General features: G+C 52.6%; 1 protein-coding gene across 4 annotated transcripts; it reads right to left on the bottom strand.

Moving 5' to 3' along the window:
• Positions 1-502: 502 nt before the first annotated feature.
• MTHFSD (methenyltetrahydrofolate synthetase domain containing) lies at positions 503-25,624 on the bottom strand. Of its 4 annotated transcripts, none has more exons than XM_044255605.1 (8): positions 25,560-25,624; positions 21,886-21,989; positions 20,454-20,567; positions 16,709-16,822; positions 14,013-14,103; positions 11,174-11,286; positions 10,782-10,907; positions 503-1,962 (listed from the first exon to the last, which is right to left on the bottom strand). In XM_044255605.1, the coding sequence occupies exons 1-8, from the start codon at positions 25,573-25,575 to the stop codon at positions 1,453-1,455; spliced, it is 1,188 nt and encodes a 395-aa protein (XP_044111540.1). In that variant the 5' UTR covers positions 25,576-25,624; the 3' UTR covers positions 503-1,452. The 4 variants fall into 4 exon arrangements, with proteins under 4 accessions (XP_044111540.1, XP_044111541.1, XP_044111539.1 ...); XM_044255606.1 differs by lacking the exon at positions 25,560-25,624 and adding an exon at positions 23,154-24,369; XM_044255604.1 differs by lacking the exons at positions 20,454-20,567; positions 25,560-25,624 and adding exons at positions 20,600-20,713; positions 22,974-23,145.
• Positions 25,625-27,651: the final 2,027 nt, after the last annotated feature.

The raw sequence follows: 27,651 nt of genomic DNA, 5'->3' as shown, positions 1-27,651 counted from the left end.
ACCCCCTCCCCAAAAAACAAAGAATTAGATGACCAGATTCGGGCTTTGATGTCTGAGCTAAGTGCCGGGTGACAAAACGAAATCAGCCATGCTCATGGGGGAGATGGTTCGGGCAAAGAAAAGTGGGCCCAAAAGCCCAAAAGAAAGGTGCTATCCTGTTTTTCAGGTTTTTTTTTTTTTTTAAAGATTTTATTGATTTATTTGACAGAGAGATCACAAGCAGGCAGAGAGGCAGGCAGAGAGAGAGGGGGAAGCAGGCTCCTGCCTGAGCAGAGAGCCCGATGTGGGGTTCGATCCCAGCACCCTGGGATCACGACTGGAGCGGAAGGCAGAGGCTTAACCCACTGAGCCACACCGGCGCCCCTTGTTTTTCAGTTATTTCTGCCATTTGCTTTACTCACGATGCCTGGGGAAAGGAGGCTGCACATAGTGAGCCATCTACGGGCAGACTTTCTTTCTGACATCTGCACAGTATTTTCACGTAAAACCAATGACGAAGTGCTTCTACAAAGGGAGACAGTGCCCCGAGGTTTTATTGAAAGTACGTACAAGGCATACCCCCTTGAGCTACGACTGTGCTTAAAACATGCTCATTAAGACCCTCTGGTAAAAAAATTAAAATTTTGCCACTTAAATGCTTCATTTGACTTTTGGCCCTGTATCAACTGCAAAATCACTTGTTAAGAAAGCGTCGTTCAAAAATCAAAAATCCAGTTTTGTTTTTTAGGAACAGAGAACTGGAGGGAAACCCCAAGAAACCTCAGGCCCTGGGCAAACAGGTGTGAGCACTTCTGTCCCTGCCTGTGAGGAAGGCCGGGACAGCTCTCTCCATGACCAGGGTCTCCTACAAATAGCGCGGAGCGTGGGAGTCCACGTAGAGACGGCAGGAGGCTGGAAAGTGAGGAGGGCACGGAGGGGAGCTGCACACCACCCGCACATCACACTGGCTCTCCGTCGCTGACACTAGTACCGAACTGTGACAAGCAGTTTGCACCCGGGGAACCTGGATTCTGCAGTATGAACAGAGCTCTCCCCCTGCAGTTATACCAGACCGAGGACCCAAGGACAGCTGGGCGTGCTCAGCACCTGATCCCTGCTAGGGGATCTCCCCTTCTCCCCGACCACCCCCTCCCAAATCCAGAGCACAGGCGCTCCTCACCGCTGCCACCATCTACCCCCCCCTCATCCCTCACTCTGCTCCCCGAGGCCTCCGAACTCGCAGGGAGATCAGCGCGGCTCCAACACCCAGCAGGCAGGCTGAAGCACAGACAGAGCCGGGCCCGGACAAGTCGGCAGTGCGCTACGGCTACCTTCCTTCTCACCGGCAGGCCCCAGGCAGGAACAGCAGGCTGGCACGTCCTGGAAAGGACCAGCCACAAAATGGCTCACGCGGCAACGCGCCGAGCCCCGCTGCACGGGCTCCTTAAGTTCCACAGGGCCCAGGGCAGCACATCACAGGCCGGAGACAGCTGAGCGACGGTCAGGGCGCGGTTCCTCCGCACAGCTGCCTGTCCCCTCTCCGGCCCTCTGCGGCCTGGCCAGCGCCACCTTCAAGGTGGCAGCACCCAGACGCAGGCCCTGCAAGCAGGAGACAGCCTGTTGGGCTGAGATGGGGGCCTCGTAGTGGAGGAAGGCCCTGCGCCGTGGCCCCTGCCACGTGAGCCTCTGGGGGACCGTGCCCAGTTCTCGGAGAGCTCTCTTCAGCTCACTCACTCGGGTGCCCCGCGGAAGGTTCCCGATGAAAACAGTGTTAGAAGGCCCATCCTCCCCCTGCCCAGAACAGGATTCGGGCTGCTCTGGGTCCTGGTGTCTTCTGACAGTGCTCAGGGGAGGTGGCTGCCGGCTGCCGGTTCCCAGAAGGTGCCGGGGCTCGTCCTGAAGGGTGACATCTCTCCCAGCCTGCCTCTCTCGGCAACGAAGGCTTCTGAGTATGGGGATTTTCCCCATCACCTCAGAGCTGATCTGAAAGAGCAAAGCAGTTCCAGCTGTTCGCGTGTCTACACTCGGTCAGGAGGGAAGAGAACTCGGACCGCACAGGGGCCTCTGCCTTCCTCAGGCAAGTAGTCTGTCTGCCACGCTGCACCAGTGGTCCAACATGGCCCTCTGAGAAGCAGGACCCCTCGGCCTTAATCAGTCACTTTGACCTCACACTGCCCCAGCTTAAGTCAATCTGGGATCCCCAGAGCCACTCTGGACTGTCTCCTCTGGACTGTGCCTGACACGCCACGGCAGCTGGCAGAGGGAATGGTTCTCTCTATCCTCTTAGAGGCCCAGGAAGCAGAAAACCAAAGGCCTCCTATGCAGAAGGGACAGTAAGCGACGTTACTGGAAGGAGGGCTCCCCGGCCACAAGGGGCACTGCGCCTGGCTGACTTCCAGAATAACGGGGGTTCTGCCGCCTGCCCTGTCCTCCCAACGGATGCCTTGGGTGGGAAGGGTCTTTAACGAGCCACCCAGGCCTCCTCCTCCTCCCCACCCCCACTGGAGGAGCATTTCTTAGGGACCAAGCCTCTCAAGTGTCACAGGAAATGCAGAAACAAGGCAGATCGGAAATAGAACAGCACGTTGGAAAACGCTTTCCAGCAGCGGGTCATCGAGCTACCAGCTAACACTCCAAACAACGTTAAGTGTCGAGGCACGGAATTCCTATATGAAGGAAATGTTGGCTTTTTGGGAACGTGCAACAAATGAGGCGATAGAAGAACCTCAAAACATGAGGTGGTTCCTGGTCCTTGAGAACTGGGATTGACAAGGGGGGCCTGTGTGCACAGGGACTGCCCGGACCCAGCCTGCAGTGTGCGGGCTGACGGTCCCAGCCCGGTGCAGCCGCCGCACATGGCAGGGCCCTGTGTGTTAGGCTGAACCAGGAGAGTGGAGCCCGGGCAGAACCGGTCTTCTGTCACTTGAGGAATCGCATGGCAGGAAAGACACAGCAACGCACCATTTTAGTCCTTCTTAGCAATCCTCACTCTTCAGAGATGCTTTCTGCCCTTCATCAGGGCACAAACCCTATGAATGGCCAATTACTAAGAGGCGGGCAATGGTCCAAACACCGGACTCCCCACAAACACGGCTACGTCAGAATACAGATCAGCACATGAGTTAGACAGGTAAAACTTCCGTCTAAAAACAAAGAGCTTAACGAATCACAGGGTTCTTGTTCTCTGCACCATCTGTAACAGGAGTAATGGTGCTTACCCTTGCCAGAGTCAGAGACCTCTGCAGAAGCTCCGGCTCGTCCCCGGGAGCGAGTCCCCGGCAATTCTGGGTGCAATTTCCTGAACTCTGCTCAGAGATCCCCAAACCACAAGAGGCACACGGGCCCCAAGTGAAAGATCAGTGATTCAGAGGAAGAGTCAAAGAAACTTAAACACCTAAAAACAGTCGATTCCAGTACCTTCTCACAAATGTTAAGGCTCCTGATCCTCATTAATACAGTACCTGGTTCTCTCTCCTAGCACTAAGTGGACGACCCTCTCCACTTTGTCACAGCCTTCCTGCTGGCTCCGAGCCCTCTCCAAATGGACAGTGCCCTGCTCCCAGCACGGCCACGTCAGAAGCCTCTGCAGGTGGCACTTGTTTACTGGGGTCTTCAGAGTAGCACACAGATGCCCGGATGCCAAGGACTGGTCAAAGAAAGACCTACTCCTTCTAATGCTCCCCATTATTGAGACGCAGAGAAACAAACAGAAACCATGTCTGCACCATGGAAATGTGCAGGAGATGTAACCACTCTTTGCTAAGCAAAAGGAAGTTTTCTTCCACTTGACTCTCTGCAATTCTTTTGAACTGATTCATCCAAAGATGACTAAGCTCACGGGCCAGTACCCTGAGAGGCTTTGGTCCCAAAGAATCCTAAAAATGACCTAAGTCTAGCCAACCAAACTCCGGCCCACACCCCAATTCCACCTTCTTCAAGAGTTCAGATTCCTGTGTCCTTTCAGAGTATTTAAAAACAGATTTAAACTGGTCATAATTAGATTCTTTTTTGTTTTAAGTAAGCTCCATGCCCAACATGGAGCCCAGCTCAGGGCTCCAACTCACAACCCTGAGACTAAGACCTGAGCTGAGGCCTAGAATGGAATGCTTAACTGACTAAGCCATCCAGCTGCCCCTAAAATGGTCATAATGAGATTCTTAAGGATGTCTTAAGTTACTAGGATCTAGTAATTAGAAAGGATGATCAAATTTAAAATTGCCATTACAATCAGAGGAAACGTGACTACATTCTTTTACGGAAAAACTGAATGTCACTCCACTGTGACACCAGCAGACAAGAGCAGCAAGGCCAAAACCCTGGCAAACACCACGCCTCCTCCAGTACCCACCGGGAGCTCTCTTGCCTGGGTGACCACCCTAAGTACTAAAACTCCCATGTGTTTCTGCCTGGTGGAACCACGGGGCTCCCTCGGGCCAAAGCTAGTGTTCTCAGGAAACCCAGCCCAGGGGGCAAGGCTCCACACTCTCCCAGCAGACATTTACCGCGTGTCGTGGGGAGCAAAAATACATCCTTCTGTGCACAGCACAGGCGGCTACTTTATCCCGAGCTGGCACACGGACAAACTGTAATCAGCTGAACAACAAAATGATTTAACCATGCACAGAATATGAACTAAGTCTACAGCACCGCCACACACACACACACACACACAGACTCATCTTTAGAAATGGAAATGGCCAAATGCGTCACTTTTACGTAAAACTGCTCATCTCAAGAGCAGGATGTTTTCTGGGTAAGGAATGACAAAGCTTAATGTCAGCTCATGCTTCTGCGCCCACAAGTTCTAAATGGAAAAATCTCCCTGTCCACAAGGTGGCTTTTGCCACTTGCCCAGCTGTTTGCCATTTCTGTGCTCTCTGCGGAGTGGCTGGGGCCGACGCCGCTCCCTCAGCTGACACAGAGGCCTCTGTGCCCCAACTGAACGGGCTGGCTGCACACTCAGGGCGGCCCACGGCAGGGCCGCGCTGTTTTTCCTGGCTAGCAATTAGGAACATTTGTTACCTTCTGTAAGTGTGCCATGTGAAATGAAAGATTCTGCCTGTTAATCAAACATAAAAAAACTACTTCTGCTTTTCTGTAACTATTCCATTCCATAGTAACAGACGAAATATGATTTTTTAATATGCTACAACCACGCTTCTCTTACACTTACAGATGCCATTTATAAATATACATTCTCTTTAAAGATTAAATGAAAAATCCTATTCCCTGGAAATACAAGCTAACTGCAGGACACAGCCGGAATCTCACTCTCAAGGCACCCGTGGCCAGCCCAGCACGAGACTCCGGCCCTAATCTTGCCTCCACTACCCACTGGCTTCATAATCTTGAACCTGTTGCCCTTCCTGGCTCTCGCTTTACTTGACCAGAACATCCAGAGACTGGGAGGGATGATATCTAGAATCCCTATCATTCTAAAATGTCAGGACATGCTTGAGCAGCTGCCGGCAAAAAACCAGGAACACCGTTAGTATTTCTAACGTGAAATAGAACTTTCACCAAATTACTAGTTGTCCTCCGTGAGACTAGCGCTTACCATTCACGGAGTGAAAATACCCTTAGAAACGGCACTTCCAAATGACCAAGGTGAAATCATTCTCTAGAGTAAGCTTGAACGCACCGCCGTCCAGACGCCATTCATGCCTGGGCAGCACGTGTTTGCTTTCCAGTTAGAACATCTCTTAATGACAACAGGACTCATTTAAGACAACTTTTTGCACATAGTTGGTCAAACGTGTCACTTACTAAAAAGCCCCTATGGCATTAGTCCTTTATAATTATGCTTTGACTGTGGGTGCTGAAGGACCCGCAGGGCAATGACCACACACCACCACTGCTTCAGACCATGCGCACCATCAGGGCGGTGGTTCTATTGGAAGTGGCCATGGAAGTCACTAAGAAGAACTGTTTAGGGGCGCCTGGGTGGCTCAGTGGGTTAAGCCTCTGCCTTCCGCTCGGGTCACGATCCCAGGGTCCTGGGATCGAGCCCCACATGGGGCTCTCTGCTCAGCGGGGAGCCTGCTTCCTCCTCTCTGCCTGCCTCTCTGCCTACCTGTGATCTCTGTCAAATAAACAAATAAAATCTTAAAAGAAAGAAAAAGAAAAGCCCTCTACTTCCTGGTATACATGATCACTTCAAAACCTCTGCCACCACAAGACGCCAGCTTCCAGCTGCGAACGCCAGCTCCTGCCTGCCCGATGCTCTCCAGGGGGCACGGGCAGCATAACAGACAGGCCCACTAGAGCAGTAAGGAGCCCACTAGAGCTGCTGGGCCAGCTCAGGGCCAAGTGTGGGACGAGTTCATGCCCGGCAGCTTGAGGCTCAGTTCCAAACCAAGTGTCAGCCACGGGGGACGAGCGGCCCGCGCAGCCCACCTCACACACAGGCATGGGCCTGGCACATGCAGCTTGGACAGTCCTGTGTCACCGCCATGCACGAGCCCATGACTTCTAAGAGCTGGTACACATTTAACCATCTTCCATACTGGCTTCTCGTTTTTCCAGTTAGGAGTATGCAGAGAACAGAGGCTCCTTGTGGAACCCGACGCAAACACGCCTGGGTGGAAGGCTGCCCTTGGGAAATGGTTTCAAACGTCCTGCTTTCTCTACTGACTAGTGTTGACTACAAAAGTGTATTCTTTTTGTGGGAAACTTAGAAAACAACGAAAAGAAATCTGAAATCCCAACTTGCAGACAGAACTACTGTTAATGTTCGGATACACTTCACCTGTTTTTTCTTTTGGTGGGGGGAAGGGGTATAGAGACAGGAAGAGAATCCCAAGCAAGCTCCACCCCAGAACACAGTCCAAGGGGACCTCAATCCCATCACTCTGCGGTCATGACCGGAGCTGAAATCAAGAGGCGATGCTTAACTGACTGAGCCACCCAGGCACCCTTCCATCATTTTTCTATACATGTTTTATTAGCATAATGAATATAAAATAATATACCAAACATGTATAAATTCATACTCTGTGCTTTTTCCACTTAGTATTTATTATACCATCAATGTTTTCTCATGCCATTAAATACTCTCAAAAAAGGCTATCTGTGCTTAAATTACGGGGTCAGAACACTTTAAGGCATCGTATTATGCTGGGTACTCATGTATCTCTTATCTAAATTTTTAAATATTTCTCTAGGACAGCTTCCTAGAAGTTCAATTATTGGGTCAAAACCAGCATATCTTTTCAAACAGAAGTATCAGCCACTCTAACTTGCTGGCCCAGGTGTGGGTAGGTGTCAGCTCACCTCTGGCTGTCATTTCCAGACAACAATGCTGCTACACGGGATCGGAGAGCAAGCATCAAGGTCCGAGAATGGCCATTTCTCAGAGGTCCTTTTTCCAAGCCCCTTTCCTCAAGGCATCTGTCATTCTCAACAAGTCAATCAACAGGGCCTGGTGACCACGTGGGAAAGTCCCTCCCCACGGCGGTGGGTGCCCAAAGTCGCTTCTCTGAGTCTGCACACAAAGGAATGACCCTGGCAGAACCCCACTTCCTGAACTACGGAGAGAGTAACTGAGGAAGGCAGACATCCAGGTTTTGGTCAGTGGTGCCCCACTGCTCTCCTTTGTAATCAGTGATGGTACCTCTTCCAGTTACTGTGGGGAGCAAGGGGGTTGGGAAGCCATCCTTCGATCTGTGGCCTTGGTGGCAAGGAGCAGTCTCAGGGGTGCCCTGGCTCTCTCGGAGCTGCAGCCACACCCCGCTGCTCGACCACGTCTCCAGGGAATTCCTGAAGTAAGTCTTACACCTTCTCCCTGCCTCATTCTAGCTCAGCAGAAAGCAATAAAAGAGGTATGGGGCTCGGCTGTCCAGAGGCTCAGCCCAGTGGGGCCACGTGAGGGGACCGCAGTGTGAGGGAAAGCCTGGAGCCTTGCCCACGCAGATGGCTCCATCCTGCCGCTGCCTTCCAGGAGCTCGTGTGGGTCCGGCAGGCAGCCAGGCTCCCAAGCAGGTGCTTCGCTGCTCCACCGTGACTCCCGACACCTCACAGCCCTGGAACTGACTGGCCGCAGGGAGCTGCTGGAAGCTGGCAGCGGGGACTTGGGCCACCGTCAGTGGACTCCTGCCAGAGCTGAGGGCTGCAGGCAAATGGCTTCTGAGCCACTGCAGATCACCTTACACGTGGCTGTCGACAAGCGGGGACATCGGGTTACTGTCCCAGAGACGGAGCGCCTGCCTGGGCTGGAAGTGCTGCCCAGAGGGTTAGGACCCGCTCCACGGCCAGGTCTCTCACACCACGCACCAGCCTGGCAGAGATCCTGGGGAAAGTGCATCCTGATGCCAGGGCATCCCTGCTGACCTGCTGGATTGGAGCGGGGAGCGGAGCTCAGGGAGCACTAGGTTCTCAAGTGGGACAGTCATGCGGCCTTGTAGCTCAGCACGGCCAAGTCCCCCAGAGCCCTACAGGTCACCCGGTGCACAGCAGACGGCTCACCCAAAGGAAAGGAGGACCCCACATGAACAGAGCAGACACACCTTCTGGAAGGAAAGTCTTTTTCTCCTTCACTGAGAGGCAGTAAAGGGCACACGGTGACAACACAGTGCCATGGAGAGACACGGGCAAGGCCCCATCTTGGCTCAATAAACCACTCAGAGGGTAACCAAGGATTCTGCCCGCAGCGACACTGTCCAGGGACGTTTCTCACACTTACCTACTTGCATGTCACACCTGTGATGGCCCCAACAGCAAAAATGGCCAAGTTCAGCAGGCACTTTGCAGGTACTACCTGTGAGGTCAGCACTGACAACACCCCACCTCACAGATAAACAAATGGGGGGCTTGCAGAGGGTGTACCAAGGTCACAGATGAAGTGACTGAGACGTGTTGCTGCGGCTTCTAAGCTCACTCTAAACCACTGATCACCTGGTTCCCATCTTTAAAACCACAAGGCACAAGCAGAGAAAAGCAGGTGGCGGGTCGAGGAAGCTATCTGTTGGAAGCAGCTGCAGCCGACAGTGGAATCCGTAGCAGCCTGGTCCCCACACGGGGACACCATGCACATCCCTGAGAATGTGGGACAAAGGCCAGGGAGTCAAGCGCTGCAAAACCTTTGTGTAGTAGAAACAAGTTAAAAACATATCACATTCCATGTGTGTTTTACAGCCCTCATCTGAGGCATCTACAGTGTATAGAAGGAACAGTGATGCCATATGTTCCAACGAAATACATAAAAAGCAAATTCTGGGATTCTAATACCTACACAATGATGTCTATGGGTAGAAAATCACACAAGAATACGTCAACGCTATCAAGACTCCATACAAAAGAATACCATAGCCCGGCACCGAAGTGCCCCTGCCCCTCCCCAGATCTTCACTGGAATTCAGGGATGGTTTTCCCAGTGTCGAGGAAAACTCGCTCTGGCTGCACACACAGCAAGGCCAGAACAGAAGCCCCAGGGGCCGGAGAAAGTCGCTGCTTTCCCATGATTCATGCAAAAGGCGGCCCAGGGTTGGAAAAACAAAGAACCCAGGACCCCAAGATGAGATATGGCATTTTAAAAGTTTGTAATTCTTGCCTAGGCCTCACTAGCAATGAGGTGTTCCAGGAAGAGGATGAGACGGTTGGCATGTCAACAAACAGCGCCGGCCCCGAGAGGCTGCACACAGTGTGACCAGCCGTGTCGCTGGCCCCTCTGGTTCATGTGGTTTCCTTTCACACACGAGTCTCCTCACCTGACATGACCAATAAGATCATCTGTTGCTGTTTTTTGTTAAAATTAGCGGGATCTAACCATGGCTATTCCCCAATCCTGTCCTCTCAGCTGTGAGCAAATGTCACTTCGCTCCTCTGACCCGTGGAGCAGCCTCCACCTGGAAGCTGTGGACCCAAATTCCAAGGTGAACCCAACTTCTGAAAGACACCAACGGGCATGTGAATATTCACAAAGGGTGCCACTGCCTTCCCCCGGCCACTCGCCTGCACTCAGGGAGACCTGTCCCTTCACTTCTAGGTCACACACGCTCCTCCTCTCTGCTCTTCTCAGGACTAACCTAGAAGGGGCACAGGCCCCAGGCAGCCCAAAACCACCTGCCTGTGGCATCTGTGGGAAAGGCCCACTGTGCCGTGGTGTTTCACTTTGTTGCCAGTCTCAGAGGTGGATGTGACTGGTTTTCCATGGCCAAGGGAAGGCTCTTTTCCAGCTCTGATGATTCGGGTTGAAGGAATGGAAGACACGAACAACGGCTTCAATCCAGATGAAGCACAACTCTCCCTGATTCCCACCTGTGGGCCTCTGGGACAGGACTCCCTATGTAGACTACTGTCACGCATGCTAGTGACTGTTCGCAGATGAAGTCGCAAAGGCATCAGGTTACGGAGGCTGTGGGTACTGCCCGGCGACCCAGGTCACGGCAAGACAAGCTGGACTTAGAATGGGAAAGCTGATTAGACAGCAGGTTGCCGTGGCCAGGACGGCGGGACACAGACAGCAGGTTGCTGTGGCCAGGAGGGCGGACACAGCTCTCAGAGGTGAAACCCGCTGGCCAGCAGTGTGTCATGGCACTGGTCCTGAGTGGACAGTTCCTTCTGCCATCTAGAACTGGTGTCTTGCTGCAGGAGACCTTGAACCTGGCTGCTTATCAGAATCCCACAGGTTTGCAAAGGAGATTCTTGGGCCCATGTCTGGAGACTGTGATGCAGGAGCTGAGTTTTCAAAAGCTTACGGGTGATTCTAATGCACAGACATGCTGGGCCTAGGGACAGCTGCCAAAGAATGCCACACAAGAGGAGACGCCTCCGAGCTATAGGCCACTGCTGGCCACAGGACCCACCTTGGACCATATGATTCCCGTCGGCTTTGGGCGCTCACACCCCGTGGCAATGACTCTCGTCGGAGTGAGAATGTAGTCCACTGTTAGGTCGTGGTCCTCGAGCAGCGCTTCAGGTATGTCGACGACCTGGTCAGACAGAAGTGGGTGAGGGAGCTGACGGGGAATGTGGCTCCTGTGCTCACTGCGCCGCACGGCAGAAGCACAGGGCTCAGCAGCCTCATGGGGTAAGGCTTCACTGCCAGACAGCGCCAGCGCTGCCAATACCACCTCTCCCAGCAGATGTGGAAGGAAGGCAGACACCAGTCTATCCCTGTGTGTCTGTCTCCTTCCCTCCCCGCCCGCTCTCTTGGGGGTATGGCAGTAGCTCTGCTTCGCCTGTCCACGGGCAGCACCTGGCAGTCATGGACGATGGTGACCACAGGCGTCCCCTGGCTGACTGCTCCCATCGACACCATCATGGCATATTCCAGATCAGCGTAACCTTCTCCCTTCCCAATTCTCCAGCCTAAGAGACACACAGAGCATCGGTATTTCAGGAGGAAATGTTTCATCAGGTTGTAGTGGAAACAGAAACTTGGACTCAATATCCCTGGCACCTCCATAGAAACTTCCATAGAAAGCCCACAGGGAGCCCTCAACAGTGGGGTCTGGGGGCACGCCGACGCCGCACACATACAGGGGTCAGCGCACAGTGATGCCAAGCTTGAGCCTTTCAGTTGTGTTACAAAGGCAACGGAACCTGCGTTAATGTGAGCAGAACTCACATTTAAAAGCAATGAATAGTAGTTTGGTTTTTAAAAAGATTTTATTTATTTATTTATTTATTTGACAGAGAGAGAGAGAGAGAGAGAGAGAGACAAGTGAGAGAGGGCACACAAGCAGGGGGAGTGACAGAGGGAGAAGCAGGCTCCCGCCAAGCAGGGAGCCTGACACCGGGCTCGATGCCAGGACTCCGGGATCATGCTGTGAGCTGAAGGCAGACGCTTAAGGCCTGGGCCACCCAGGCGCCCCGCAAGAGTAGTTTTTAAAAAGATGAAGGAACAAATTCCCACTAAAACCAAAACCTTTTAAATCAATTTATCCTGGAGAGGAAATAAAAACTAAAATCAGGGATACGTATTTCAAGAGGACATCACCTTGTCTTTTGAAAAGTCCAGCAGTCCCTGGAAGAGGGCCGGGTCGGCAGAGCTAGTCCCACACTGAGGACTCCGGAGGGGCTGCAGAAGCTGACTGAAGGCGCATGAGAAGCTACAGAGCAGGTGAAAAAGCAGCAAGACGGGAACATGGCAGCAGCCCTGGCTCCCACAAGGTAGCCGATGTATCCCACACCAGGAAGCCCACGACGCTGCCGAAATTCTAACTTCCGCTTAGCATCCGCATCAGCATCCCCACCAAGGGCATCGCTGCCCGAGCCTCTTTCGGACATTCTCCTCTGTCATCCTACTTCTGCGACTACCAACCTACAACCATGCGAGCCGCTGACCGTGAGGAAGCGCGGCAACGGCCAAGGACAGAACAGTCTGCAGAGGCCGGCAGTAAGCGGCAAACGTGAGTAAGGACCACCTTCCCTCGCCATTAAAGGCCACTCAGACGGCCTATGAACCACCACTGCTCACTACTGGGTCGGTCAACATGGAAGTCTGATGATTCCAGCTACGCAGAGGGAGCAGGGAGACGTGAGGTATGGTGCTGGGGATGGGAGGCAGGCCACCTCACAGCGGGTTGTTCAGCAACTGCCACCAGGATTTCAAGTCCGCGCGTCGGTTCGACAGTCCTCTGCTCGAGTTATGCCATGGACGGCTCTGGAAGGCACATAGAAAGTCTACCACAAGACTACACCTCACTTTAGTGTGATCTGCAAGGGGAAAGCCAAAACCAAACCCCGGCGACATCTTAAGTGCCCAATGGATGGGCGTCCTCTAGCAGGGCACAGAGTGCTGTACGTGCTACTGCCTCGCCTGGGAAAACAGAACCAGGACAAACATGACCCACACACAGAACGCAGGACATGTGTGTCGACACAAGCAAACGCCGACACTGGGCATTTGGGAAGAGGGTGACCCTTCTGACCCCACCTCCCCAGCGTCAGTGCTGACTTCGGTGTGCAGCCCACCACACCAGGGTCCAGCTGCTGCGTCTGCTCTTCCGGGCACTGTGGGCTCAAGACAGAGACCACCTTGGCCTGACACCTGGCCCCCAGTAGGCACCCAGGAAACGTGCTCCTGGGAACCCATTCCTGATGACACAGATGAAGTGCTGTAACTGGGAGCACAGGGAAAGCAAAGCACACTGCGCTACAACGTCTCACGTTCTACTGCAGAGAGCCGGCAAACACTGTATGTTCCAGGTGAAGGCATCAAAGGTCAACATTTAAAAATATGACGCTCGGGGTTTGGAACGAATGACTTAAGAGCATCTCTCACAAACTGTTTGTTGGAAACCTCTCTTTAAGGAAGATCTGGGCTTTAGCTGGGTAATTTCCAAAGGGGCAGTTTTAAGGATGGGCATCTTAGAAGAGTCTTTGTCCCTCCTGGAGGGAAGGAGCAAAGGGAACGCTTTCCCAGCAGGGGGCACAAACCACATTGTGCGAACCAAGTCCGTGACCAGCTGACCCGTCCTGGAACCCACTGAGCCGGGGGCAGTATAAGCAGCAGCGTAACCAGACTGTCTCCTGAGAGCACTGAGCCGGGACTGGGGTAGAGCAGCGGAGGAGGGAGAGGTCCCAGGAGAACCACAGGGGCCCAAGTCCCCCAGGCGGCTTGGCAGAGGGCAGATGGCTGACAGCATGGGACACCCTCCCCCTTCACCTGCCTGAGCGGCGCAGCCTCCCCAGGCAGGCTCAGGACACCCTGTTGGCCCAGAGGCTGCTGCTTCCTAACAGAAGCAATGTCTTTCCATTCACTGGAGATTTTACAAACCAACTATTTACTGACGGACTGTAAGTAAACCCAGCTCCGGTTTCAGGCAGCTCAAGATTAGAGGAAATCTCTCTCACCATCCAAAGAGAGAGGAGCTGACTTTATGTTTCCTGCTAAGGAAAATGGCGATACTGTGAAGGTACTGAGTGTGAGGAACCGAGTTAATTTTTCAAGACGAATGAGAGATACAGTGGCTTCAGAGGACAGACGTGTGTCCAGAAAACTGAAATTACTTACCGTCGGTGTTTAAAAGATGAACACACGGCAGTGTGAAGCTGAGGTCACCTCAAGGAGTTTCTGATTTTAATCTTACCTTTTTCAGAAACAGCAACGGACCCCACCACAACCAAGTCCACGAGGACCCTGGAATCCAAGCCCACGGGAGTGCTGTAGCTCCTCACGCCCTGTGGACACAGATGGGGGCCTGAATGCTTCCTGGGCAGCGAGCGGCTGTCCCACCTCGCGGTTCACGGGCGAGGCGCACTCAGGGTCTGGGTCAACCTCCTGGGAGAAGCAAACTCGCCCGACAGCGAGCACGCAGCATGGAAGTGGCATTTAGGAAGACCTTGGTTCAGAAACCATCGTAGGATAATTTCCCCAAATTTCTTCCGCAGGAGAGATCCCACTTGGAACTGAGAGCACAAACGAGTAAGACGTTAAGTTTACAATACTGAGCAAATCATTTCTTCCCACGCGGCAGAAGAGCACAGCGGTTAGACCACAGGCACAGGAGTCATGGAGAACCGGGTCCAGGTCCCCCTTAGCCCTGTGACCTCGAGAGGAGGAAGGTGACCTTCCATTTCTTCACCTCTAAGGCAGAGCTGTCACCCGTTGCCCCGTCAGACTGGCGCCGGGAGGCAAGGAGATCACGGAGGTAGTGCGTTTTAGCACAGTGGGCAGTTAATGTGTGGGACAGATTAGGTATAAAATACTGGGGCTATTACCTTCAAATGTAGCATCTTCACTTCCGAAATATGACTATTTCAACCAAAATGTACCAAAAGTACACACGTTTACACTAATGAACGGAGGCTTGTATTTACAGAGTAGGGAGGCTGATATGGTCACGACTCTCAGATAGCAAGAACTACAGGTCAATCGAAGAGCCAATCAGGCCCCTGTACAGACCTCTGCCCAGCACGGGAGGGTCACCGCATAGAGTATAAAGCCTCGTCTACAAGTACATGACAAGGCACTTATGGGACCAGTACACAGAGCTGGTCTGGGGCCTCTCAGGAGTCACCAGTCACCAGCCCACTGTGCCCCACGGTGGGAAGGCCTGCCCACATCCTCAACCCTGTTTTAAAGGGCTTGGTGCCTGGCAGCCTTGGTGAGAAGAAACCTGTGTTAAAACTGTCCATCAGACTTCCTCCTCCCTCCAAAAGTCAGCTTCACCTGCTCTGCTGGCCAGACAGCGCGTGAGCAACCTGATTCCCCAAAGTCCGGTTTAATTCAACAAAAACTCAGCTGACAAACATTTCTGTGTGCCCGTAGAGGCGGCTGCTGGAAGACTCTTGGGTTAGAGAATAAACACAAAAACACCAAGATCACAAAGGCAGCTGAGACGTGCTGGAGGCAAAGGCTGTAAAGGGACAAATTCAGAGATTTCTCTGCCAAAAAGTAAGGCCATATCTGAGTCTCCTCGAGTTGACCCACACGCCGACAGTATTTCTGCCACTAAGCTCTGGCAGAGTAAATAATGATTGCACCAGGACCCACACCTGCACACAGACCTGATGCTAAGAGCCTCTCTCCCCGTGCCATCAAGAAAATGGAAATGTCCGTATCTTATGTGCCGACAGAGCCCGAACTCTGCTGCTGAACCCTTAGTGAAGTTCAGTCACGAGAGCTGGCCTGGCTCTCCCGGAGGCCTGGCCACACTTGCGGGGGTACGTTTAAGGGACCAGCTGGCGCCGGCGCACTACAGGGAACTGCTGCCAACACATACCGCGGTGTTCACCTTTTGGAGAGGATGCTGTTAAGGGCGACACAGATAAGTACGGACAACACAGGCCCCTGTGATGGGCCCTCAGATACGTCTGACCTGGACCTCAACCACCCCAGGACGGGAAGCGCTGGTACTTCCGAAACCGACGACTCGTGAGCCGCTCCCCACACTCCCAGCCGGCTCTGGGAAATGTCCGCTTCTGTGTGCGGCCCGGGTGGCCGACTGCAGGCGATCACACAGTTTGTGTTTTTGAACACCAACCAGAACCATGACTGTCTTATTTTTCTAATTTTCCATTCGCACTTTTTTCTACATATATTTTACTGTTTTACTTTATCACACACACTTTTGAAAGCTGTAGCAATCTGTATTTTTGGGAAAAGGTTATCAATAAATAACAATATAAACATTCAATTTTTAAATATCAAACCTAAGTGGAAAATCTTTTTTAAAAAGGAGTATCTCGATGTCCTATTTTTAATTCCTAATAGATTAGAAATCAAATGACCTGCGGTCTATTCTAGGAGTGTGAAAAAAGTCACCAAATTCTATTTCTTTATCTGCAAGATACAGGACAAATCCCCCCACGGGACACCCTAATGTAGTATCTACAAATTTCAGTTTTACCACATTGTGAACACTCAAGAAGACCACAGAACTGAATTACTAAAGCCATTACTCAGAACTGGCGAGGTGATTTCCAGTCCCAGTATTCTGGAAATTCCGGAGTCCCCAACTGCTCTGGTGGCACTTAAGAAAATGCTATGAATCACCAGACCATGGCAAAGGTTAACACCAGAAGGCGCCAGAGCACCACAGAACTTTTCATTTTAATAGGGCACAATCTGCTAACTTGGGACAAAAGAGAAAGTGGGTGACTCAGACGGTTTTCTCCTGGGATCCTTCACTGACAGGCCTGCTGAACACTTTCCCATCTCCACTCCTCTGGCTTTGTGAAAAACGAATTTCGATTTTGTGGTGTCTTTTACGTATTCTAACTCACCAGAAGTCTCGGCTGACAACCGTGCTCTCCTGTGGGTGAGGCGGCCTCCTGCACTTACCTGAGAGGTGGCACATTTTCTCAAGATGTCTTTCGTTGCCCCGGGAGGTGGTGTGATCTTATTAAATAACCCCGTTCTCAGTCGTGGTGTTGGGACCAACAATGTTTTTTTGCTCTTTTAAAAAAAGATAATCAATAAATTACAAAATTAGACATAGAAAATTTTATTGCATATGATAGCATTTCAGGGGCAAAAACAAATTACTATTATTGGCATCTTTTGGTGTGTGCCAAGGAAATGATTCCTTTGCAAACCCAATTAAATAGTGCACGGCGGTCCATCTTACTCAGGGCCACTACCCTACCCACTTAGGATGAAGAGGCAGTGAGTTGTCAAACTCCCAAATTCTACTTTACTTGCCACTCAAAAACACTACAGGCACAAAATGACAAATAAATCCAAATGAAGACCTGTTCTCATTAGAATTCCACCAGGACTTTCCTGTGTCCTCCCCTCCCAGCATCACACACTACAGTTACAATGTTTTGTTTTTTAAGACTTTATTTATTTATTCAGAGAGAACAGGAACAGGGGGAGGGGCACAGGAGGAGGGAGGAGGAGACTTCCCACAGAGCAAGGAACTGGCTGTGGGACTTGATCCCAGGACCCCAGGATCATGACCTGAGCTGAAGGCAGATGCTCAACCCACTCAGCCCCCCAGGCGCCCCCATTTGAAACCTGCATTACGTCTCAAGCCTTCACGACCAGTTTGCTGTTCAAAAAGTTCCAGCGTCAGAGATTAGGACTCATGAGAGTAGATATTTTGTATTAACCTGAGTCCACAGCCCCCTTTCTTCTATTTAGTCCCCAAACACCTTGTTCTGAATCCCAGAGCGGGGACTTGCAAAGTGCAGGCCTCTGGCCAGCAACTGCAGCCCCTGGGCACCTGTGAGAAATGACCAGAAGCTTGGGGGCAGGCACAGCAATCTGCTTTCACAAGCCTGCCAGGTGATTCTGATGCCCAGGAAAGTTCCAGAGCCACTGCCACAGGCACCTCTGCAGATTATGCCAGGGCAGGCCATGAAGCAATTGTAAAATTTATAAAATCTATCTGTAAAAAGAGTATTTTTTAGTTTTGTGCAAAAGATGACAGCCTGAGACCAATATAGGACCTGTAAAATCAAAGGCTGGCTTACTAAAAGCCGTGAGAGAAGAAATATTTCAACACAGGTCATGACCACGTGCTCTTTTCCTGCGGAGTGTGAAAGAGGTTTGGGTTCATTCACAGTCTGAAGATTCTGGTGTACTGCACATTATCCTGGTCACTCTCTCTTTTCTGGAAGCTGCTTATACTTTAGAATCACCTGGGGAGTGGGAGTGCACACCCACCCAGAGCATCTGATTCAGGACCTGACCATCAGCAACAGATAATTTTCTAAGTTCCCTGGGTGGTACCAATGTGCAACCAGGGTTGGCAAATGTTGACCTGCAGTGGTTCTTAAGGCACCATCAGGGTGTTTATTAAAAAAAGACTTCAGGGAGTGGCTCAGTTGATTAAGCGTCTGCCTCTGGCTCAGGTCATGATCCTGGGATCCGAGGAACAAGCCCCACATCAGGCTTCCTGTTCAGCAGGGACTCTGCTTCTCCCTCTCCCTTTGCCTTGTGCACACACGCACTCTCGCTCTCAAAAAAAGGGGGGAGCGGCGCCTGGGTGGCTAGGCCCTTAAGTGTCTACCTTCGGCTCAGGTCATGATCTCAGGGTGCTGGGACTGAGCCCCGCATCAGGCTCCCTGCGCAGCGGGAAACCTGCTTCTCCCTCTCATACTCCCCTTGCTTGTGTTCCCTCTCTCACTGTGTCTCTGTCAAATAAATAAATAAAAATTAAATTTAAAAAATTAAAATTAAAAATTTTTAAAAAATCTTAAAAAAAAGGGAAAACAATAAAGTCTTAAAAAAAAAAAGAAGAGTCTAGAAACTACTGAAGGTCTAGGGTTGAGCCTGGGAAACTGTATATCCCCAAGCACAGGCCACTGTGTCCCCAGGCATGGACTGTGGCCATGTGCATCAGGATCCCTGCCTACACTCAGGTGTAGTCTAGGGCACAGAGACCACATACATCTTCTTGTCTTTTTCACCACTATATGCCTGTGCCCACCAGAGAGCCTGTACTACCACAGATTCTCAAAGCTTGGCTTTCCTGCCCCTGAATAAAAGAGACAGTGAAGGCCCCGCTAGTCCATCTTGCTACCCGGCTGTGCTCCTCCTACAGGCTGTCTTGACTCATCTCCAACACACTCAGGGCTCTGATCCGTGCTCTGATGGGCTGACAGGTAAGAACCTCATACACGCAGAGAGCTGGCTCTGGAGTCCGTGTGAGCTGGAATCCTGGCTTCACCATTACTGAACAGGGGACTTGGCCAGGTCACTTGACCTCTCTGGGTCTAGCTTAATCCATGTCATTTGGGAACAGCAATCACCCCTACAGGGTTGTTGGCTGAATTAAATGAGATAACAGAGTGCACTGTTTCCACAGGGCTTTGTCTTCACACAAGGCAACCACTCACTTCGGGCTCTTCTCCGCTGCCATTATTTCCTCTAGTTCATTCAAGGGAACTACTGACTGGGAAAATACAGCTGGCAAGAGAGAAGGCTTCCAGTAGGGCCTGAATGGGAGGCTCCTCTGGGGCTGGACTGCAATCAGCTAACAAAACGATCCCCGACACACAATCCCTGAAAGAATGAGAGGAGGATCCCCACACACACACCCCGCCCCGTTCCCTGTAAAATCGCTTCCTGGCATTCCCTTCTCCACACAGGCTGCAAGGTGTGCTGTGTGACCGAGGCCTCGCAGGAGCGGTGGGAGAGTGGACTGGCCACACAGGCGTGGCCACTAAGGAGAAATTCCGAAGATCCGGCTGCCCACCACCGACAGCAAGGCGTCTCAGCAGAGCAGCAGCAGCTGTCGGCGGCAGTCAGTGCGGACAACGGATGCTGCTGCTCATACAGTTTCTATTTAACTTATGGGTTTATCGTGGTTTTACAGCTGCATCAGAGCTACAAACATGTAAACTCATACCAAGTTTTCTGATTATACTTATTAAATTTAGTGAATTTAGGGGCACCTGGTTAGCCCAGTGGGTTAAGCCGCTGCCTTCGGCTCAGGTCATGATCTCAGGGTCCTGGGATCAAGCCCCACATCGGGCTCTCTGCTCAGCAGGGAGCCTGCTTCCCTCTCTCTCTCTGCCCGCCTGGCTGCCTACTTGTGATCTCTCTGTCAAATAAATAAATAATCTTTGAAAATTTTTTAAAAATTAAAGTTAAAAAAAAAAATTTAGTGAATTTAAAGCACCCCTGGGGGAGGTTGTTTTCCCCCTCGAGCAGGGGCCTACGTATGTAAGTTAGGAAACACTGTTCTCATCAATAGATTTTTGGGGATTCCATCATATTTCTTACTCATGGGTTATCACCTCTCAAAGAATTATAATATTAAAGCAGCAAAAGGAAATAAACACAACCTTTCCCTGAGGAAAGCACATCAGACTAAATGTGGAGGAAGCACATCAGATTAAAGACTGCCTCAAGGTCATCATTGTGAACGTCCTTTATCTCTGAATTTAGAAACACTCATGACTTCTGACAAATCAGAGTTCTGGACTGTTCCTAGAAAAAACAACTCCAGGGGTCTGTTCTGTCTGGAAGAGAGTCGGAAGCACAAGCCTAAGTATGTAAGCCGCACACATGTGCCAGCCACCGGGAGAATGCGTTTTATCAGCGGCCAGGACGGCGGCTCAGGAAGCGGGATTACCTGCAGCGCCAGCAGCCGAACGCCTTCCAGTGGCTTATCGGGGTCCACTTTAACTTCCTGTGCTCTGGCAAAAACCTCTAGTTCTCTGATGTTTTGGCAAGCCAGGTAAGAGCCCTAGTTAGGCAAAGAGACAGAGTTGCACTTACGTCGAGGACGAAGAAGCGAGCATTGGTCTGGGGAGCATCAGGATTGACTTTAATAGTTCTGGCCACTTTGAACGCCTGCAAGCGTGGGAAATGCTCGGCAGCACGGGAGGCCCCCTGTTTTCAAACGCGATCGCACGTTACTGACAAGACAGCATGATCCTGGGCCACGACACGCAGGAGCAGATTGGTCTAGCATCTCACCCAGGCAGGTGGGGTGCACGAAGTCTGAGACAAGATCTCAGCATCGCCCAAAGAAGTGTGGGAAAGCAGGGTAGAAAGTGGCTGAGAAAGCTAGCTCCAATTTATTTTTAACCACACTAAAGCATATATTCCAAAAAGGTGTAGAAAGTATATAGTCTGATGAATTTTCACAAAATGAACACACATGTGTAGTAACTGCCTAAACCCTGAGTGCATGACCAGTAACCCGGAACTCCCTTTCTAGACATTTTTTACTGATTCTGTGCACCTTTCTCTTTTCCCTGTACTTCATGTACACTTCCCTCCCGGGGATAACAAGCACCAAAGCAAAACAAAGTAGCAATAAAAACACCCAAAAAGAACAGTTTTTCAAAGGTACAGGATGGCCTCAGAACCAGCTCAGCTGAGAACCAGAGAAGGATGGGAGCTTGTTCCCAAGAAGCCAGGCATGGGAGACAAAGTCCATCCAGAATAAGGGATGATGGCAAGTAAATGAGCCACACACCCTTTGGGCCTGATAGAGTCATCAGTGTATTTTCAAAAATCCCGTTGTTTTCCTGTGAAAAACACACATGCTGAAATTATGAGCGGTGTATGTTTGCTCATTCAAGCAAACTTATTTCCTATGAACAGTGTCATAAACAGACACCTGTGACTATCTTCTTTCTGAACAGTGGGGAAACTGAGGCCTGAATCATCTATCAGGAACCGGCAAGGCCGCCTTCTTTTGAAAGGCGCTGGCCCAGACCCCCTCTCAGAGGGCATCATTCCTTGCTGTTCTTAAGGGGGCCAACTTGGAGAAAAGGGCTCCAACAACAGTAGCTGTAGCATCACCTCATGGCAAGACACGCCAACCCGCCAACCCTGCACAGAATGGCAAGAGGCCATGAGTGAGGACTAAGGAACCCAGATGAGGGACATCTCAAAACACAAAGGACATGCAGGCCAGTGGTGTGAATTCTGCACTGCTGCCCACTGTGCCCCCAAATCGTATCCGCCATGAGCCCGGACAGCAACTGTGCTACGAACTCTCTCATTTAGGAACGGCGTGTTTTCCCTCTGAGTGCTGAGGAATGCTTCAGTACCTTGAAGTTGGGAATCCTGTGATGAACAGGCCGGGGAAAATCAGCTAAATTTTGTGATTCCATGTAGTCCCACATCTGCTGACGAATGTCCTGTTTGGAAACACCTACAGCAACAAAGAGTGGAACTAGTTAATGCGGTAGAAAGGAGTCCGGCTGCATGCCCGGGCGGGGGGCTGGTGGGTGCCTGCCCCAGTGGCGCCCTCAGTGTTCCGTCACGCCAGACCAATCCAGGGCTCAGCTCTGCGGCGAAAAATCAGGGTTAGTGATAAACTCACAACATCAAGTCCAAAACCAGAGCAAATTCAATATAATCCAGGTGTTGAACCTAGCTCTAGCTCTACTGGCCTGCAGCAGCAGAACAAAATGCGAAGCGAGCCACGTACCCCGGTTTTCCTCAGTTCTTGCCTGGAAACGCGCATTCTGTTCAGTCAAGGCACTGCAATCCTCACTCTAATCAGTTGATTTTTTTTAAGATTTTATTTATTTATTTGACAGAGATCACAAGTTGGCAGAGAGGCAGCAGAGAGAGAGGAAGGGAAGCAGGCTTTCTGCCGAGCAGAGAGCCTGATGTGGGGCTCGATCCCAGGACCCTGGGATCATGACCTGAGCTGGAAACAGAAGCTTTAACCCACTGAGCCACCCAGGTGCCCCTCTAATCAGTTTTGATGCAGGTATGATTCGTGTGTGCAGACTGTGAACCCAGAAAACCTGCCTTAAACCTACATGCTTTGCAAACCACCTACTATTTGGGGTTATTGATTACAACCTCCCTCATTAGTCCAGCAACTTCTTCCTCTACACCCAACTTCGGAAGCATGCTTTGTGTCAACAAGCACTCTTTCGTTATTGGATTGGAACAGTTTTAATGAAATTTACATCAGCCGTGTGTTCCTCTTAAGAGTAGAAAACTATAAAAAGCAGTTTCCAGTTAGATAAAAAAACAAAGCCAGCACCTTCACAAAGACATATTTAAAAAAATATTGACTGAATTTTCATTTCTACTGATCCTAAAGGATATCCTCCAAAGGATACCTGAACTGAAGTCTGCTTCTTATCACTTTACCTACTTGATCTGTCTTCATACAAACCTGTCATGCGGCCGGCAATGAGAAGCGTGAGGCAAGGAACTCCCCGTGAACTCATCTCACTCACTGGTGAACTCTCAACACCAACCTTCCCAAACTGCTGGCGAAGAGGAATGCACCCACCCCGTGCCATCTGCAAGTCACCGGAGGGACACACGTGCACGGGGCTCAGGGAATGCACACCTCTGAAGCGGGTAGTGAAAGCCGACCTCTTCTCTCCAGGGAACTTAAGTGCTCGCTGCAGTTAGATGTGAGGTTCTACGTGCACTGTGTGTGGCTGGGGCACCTCTCACCGTCTGAGCGGGGGGAGGGGCAGGCCTGACCTCACAGGTCCTCAGTCTCCCTTAAATGAGGGCTGGATATTGAAAAGTGACCCACGGGAGCAGCCCAGGTCCGGAGACAGCTGGGAACCACCGGGATGGGTGGTGCGGTGGGGCGGGCAGCTGGCTTCTCAACCAGACATTTCTCAACTGTATGGCCTCGAATCATGTCAATCAGTTCCATTGTGAAAGCTCCTTTTTCATGAACGGACTCTGAAAACAAGCAGAGAACACTACTGACAAGCCTCTCTCCTTGCTGCCTGCACCCCCCAGGGCAATCGGTCAGCGCACCCCTTTCTCCTCACGAATTCTTCTCCAGGTCCCTCGGGCGCACACAGAGACCCTGGCTGTCAAGCCCTCTCCCTAGTGTGGTGCGCTGCACGGCACACACTGCCCTGCACGCTGGTGTTCCCGCCAGTCACCTTGCAGATCTGCCCGGGGCTATACAAGAGTACCTCGCCCTTCGTGAGGCTGCACGGTGCTCCGTCGCAGGGACAGGCCAAAATTTACTCAGGAAGCCCCTTCTGAAGGCAGTACGTGGCTTCCAGTCTTGTTACTAACATGCGCTTTGCTACCGGCCCATTTACCTCCACGTGTTACCCTCCACGTGCAGTTCTGGGGCACACGGGCCAACAGCTGAAGGCTTCTGCTGCCTTCGCCCTGGGGCTGGGCCTACATCTCCTCTGCTCGGGGTGCAGCCCTGCCCCAGAGCCCCTGGAGCCCACCGCTAACACTTCTGGAGCTCCCTGCCCTTGGCAGTGCTACGCCACCACCGAAGTGAAAACCGCGGTTTGGGTGTGCTTCGGGAACCCGCGTCCGTAAGGTGCAGCCGGAGCAAGCTGACAGGCAGTGTCCACTTGGCTGTGCGTTCCGCCGGGACCCCAGCACAGACAGCGTCTGCTGCCAAACCTGCTCGGCTCTTTGTCCCTTCGACAAACTCACTCTTCAGGGCTCCGTTTCAGTACCACCACCAGGAAGTCCTCCCCTCCCAGTCCACTGCCTGGGGATCCCTCCGTCACAGGGTCACAAGGAGCTCTGGCCTACCAAGCCCGGCTGCCCACTTCAGCCTCACCGCCATCCCTCCTCGCTGTGGATTCAAAATGTGGCTCGAGCGTTGCCGTCCCCGCTTCCACACACCTGCCCTCCTCTTTCTGCCTGTCCGGCCTTGGTACCTCCTCTCCCTCAGGTCTCCCCGACACACCACACCCCGGAGGGGCTGAGTGCCCCGTCACAGGCAGCTGTCCCCCCCTTTAGCAACCAGAGCACGCTTCTTTTTAAACACAATTACGCTGGCACAGCTATTGGGTTATTTACCACTTTCACTAACACCCGTGGGGGCCACAACGTTCCCAACACCGTGCGGGACGCTGTGTGGGGCACGAGAAGTGCAAGGGATTGGGACCCTCGCTCTGCAGAACCCACCAATCGCGAGCATCTGCGCGACGCCCCTTTAGAAAGCGATGCCGACCGGGGACGCACGGGGCGGGGGGTGGTAACAGGGCAGGTCCTGGCCCTTGGAAAAGCTAGAGAACACGGGAAATACGCGAGATAATAAAAGGCGACACAGACTCGGGTGCGGCGCCCGGGCCCTGTCGGTCGATGCCTGTTCACCTCCCCCAACGCGGAGCTGCGTCCGGTCGCCCAGAGTCTCCCTCCTCCGCCCACCTCGGCTGCGCTCGGCCGGCACTGGAGGGTCTGAGCCGGCGGCCGCCAGCCGGGGAGGCGAGACGCGCGCGCCCGTGTCGCCGGACCCGACTCTGCCCCCGCCCCCGGCTCCGTACCGGGCTCTGTCTCTGCCAAGCAAGCCCGCACCCACCTCCGAGTGCGGGTCTCTCACGTGGTGGTCGTGACCGGCCGTGACCGGCACGCGGCCCACGCGCTCGGCAAGCAGCCCTCCCTCTTCTGCCCGTGTCTCCGCTCTGCGGGCATCAGGGTCCGAAACCGCCGGCCCCTGGACCCCCGAGCCCCGCTCAGATCCCTCCGCGTCCCCCTCCCGCCTGTCCAGCGTTCCCGCTCCGCCCCAGGCCAGTCCGCGGCGGCCCCTCCCGCGCCCGCCCCCGCCGGCCCCTCAGGTGGGTCCCTGGTGGCTCCTCACCCGGCTGCCCCTCACCCGGCGGCCCTCACGCGCCCGCCCCCGGCCTGCCCCTCGGTGGGTCCCCGGCGGCCCTCACGCACCGGTCCCCTGCCTGCCCCTCGGGGGGGGTCCCCTGCCTGCCCCTCGGGGGGGGGGGTCTCCGCCCGCCCGCCCGGCTCTCCCGCGGCTCCTTACCCGGCTTCAGCGCCATGACGACGCAGTCAGTGAGCGACGACTCCACAAACCAAATCCGGCGCGGAGTGACGTCATCCGCTTGCGCGCTCTCCCCCGCGCCTGCGCGCTGATAGTGGGGGGGGGCGGTGGCGTCGCCTTGGAAGCCTGGAGGGAACAGCCCGGGGAGCGCATGCGCATGCATCTCCGACGGCCGGGGGGCGGGACCGACCGGGGGAAGATCGACGTGGTTCCCGGGCTGTCATTTGTTTTGGGAGCTACTGAGTGTTCAGCCCCTGTTCTCAGGGGCGTTTGTAAGGCGCTGGGGCTGCCGAGGTGAAGAAGCCCCTGGATTCTCTGAGCCCACAGCCAATTCCAACATACTCCAGCTCCTCTTCTGTCCCCCCAGAGGCCCCCTCCTCCGGGAAGCCAGCCTTGATTGCTCTTCCAGGATGCGATTCTTCCTCTCTGAGAAAGACATCCAAGTGCTCTCACCTGGGTATGCATTTGCCTCAGCTGTGGACACTTTAAAATGTCAGGTTGTAAGGACACCTGGTTGGCTCAGTCCATGAAGCCTCGGACTCTTGGATTCAGGTCCGGTAACGAGCTGGTGGTCGCGGAATGGAGCCCGAATCAGGCTCTGCCCTCAGTATGGAGTGTGTTTCAGCGTCTCCCTCTCCCTCTTGCCGTCTCTCTCTCTCTCTCAAATAAATAAATAAAATATTTTAAATTTAAACTTTTTTTTTAAATATATTTGGCAGACAGAGATCACAAGCAGGCAGAGAGAGAGAGAGGAGGAAGCAGGCTCCCCGCAGAGCAGAGAGCCTGATGTGGGGCTCAATCCCAGGACCCTGGGATCATGACCTGAGCCGAAGGCAGAGGCTTTAACCCACTGAGCCACCCAGGTGCCCCAAAATATTTTAAATTTAAAAAGTAAAATAAAATGTCTGGTTGCTGGAGTGGAATTTGCTGCAGGTGGGATGGTGACCAGCCTGGGTATGGGTGAGTTGAGAAACACCTCTTGATTTTACGGCAACCTCTGGATCTAGGGACTGCAAGGACGTGGCAGCTGCAACACGTAGGGTGTGTCCGTCTAAGGGCCAGAAGGTGGCTCGGAAGATGGGGCTGAACACACTAGCCCACTTGGAGCCCTCTCTGGGCTCCACTCCAGCAGGAGAGAGAAGGAGGTGCGTTCGCCCTTTAGAAAGATGACCTGTCCTCCCAAAAGGAGGCTGTCACAAATTAAGTCACCAGTAACCACCTGCTAATGAGTAGCTGCACACCGTTAGCGGGGGCGTCTCATGCATCCCAAGCCCACAAGAACTGGCAGCTACTTTTTCAAAATTATATTTCCAATACTTGATACCATCCCCGCGACAAGCTTGTGAAACAAACAAAACATTTTAGAATCGTCTTCAAGAATGGGGAAGCGAGATTCTGGGGGTCGCAGAGACTTCCTGGAGCTCCCACAGAACTAATCCTATCCCCTTTGTAATCATATCCCCTTTGTCTATCAGGTAGAACATAATCTGCGACAGTAAGAAACACTGCTACAGACATGCCAGGCACCAGGCTAACGGCTTTAGCAATCATACCTAAATACAGTCCTCACAATGACCCTGGGACAGCAAATGTGACCGGCCTTCCACAGGGGAGGAAACAGAGGCTCAAGACGTCAGCAAGCTTTGCCCAGAGCCGGCCAGCTGGGAAGGGGCAGCACCCGGGCTTAATTATAAATCTCGGACTCCCGGTGCCAGCTCTACATTCCCGGATGGTGTTCGTGGCTTCATACGGAAAGACAGTAACGGGCCTTCGTTCCACACGAGGAGGGGGACTGTGTCTCTTACAGGCTCGCAAAAAGGAGTATAAAGCTTTGCTTTGGACAATAGAAGGTTATCAAATAAAATCTCTCAGGGAGGTTGATGTCCTTTCCCACTCTCGGGAAAACCCAGTAGATCTGTGGGAGTGTTTTAAGCAAACGGACATGGCTGCAGCAGGGGAAATGTGTGCGGGTCTCTCCGTCAGCCAGCTGGGCTCAGAGCAGCGCCACAGGGGCTGACCAATGGCCCAAGTCCCTCAGGCGGACAGCCTGGTGCATCCCCCAGAGATTAACAAG

The sequence above is a fragment of the Neovison vison genome, chromosome 7 (assembly GCF_020171115.1).
Source record: "Neovison vison isolate M4711 chromosome 7, ASM_NN_V1, whole genome shotgun sequence".
In the NCBI taxonomy this organism is placed as follows: Eukaryota; Metazoa; Chordata; class Mammalia; order Carnivora; family Mustelidae; genus Neogale; species Neogale vison.
This window is presented reverse-complemented; position numbering and strand designations above follow the sequence as displayed.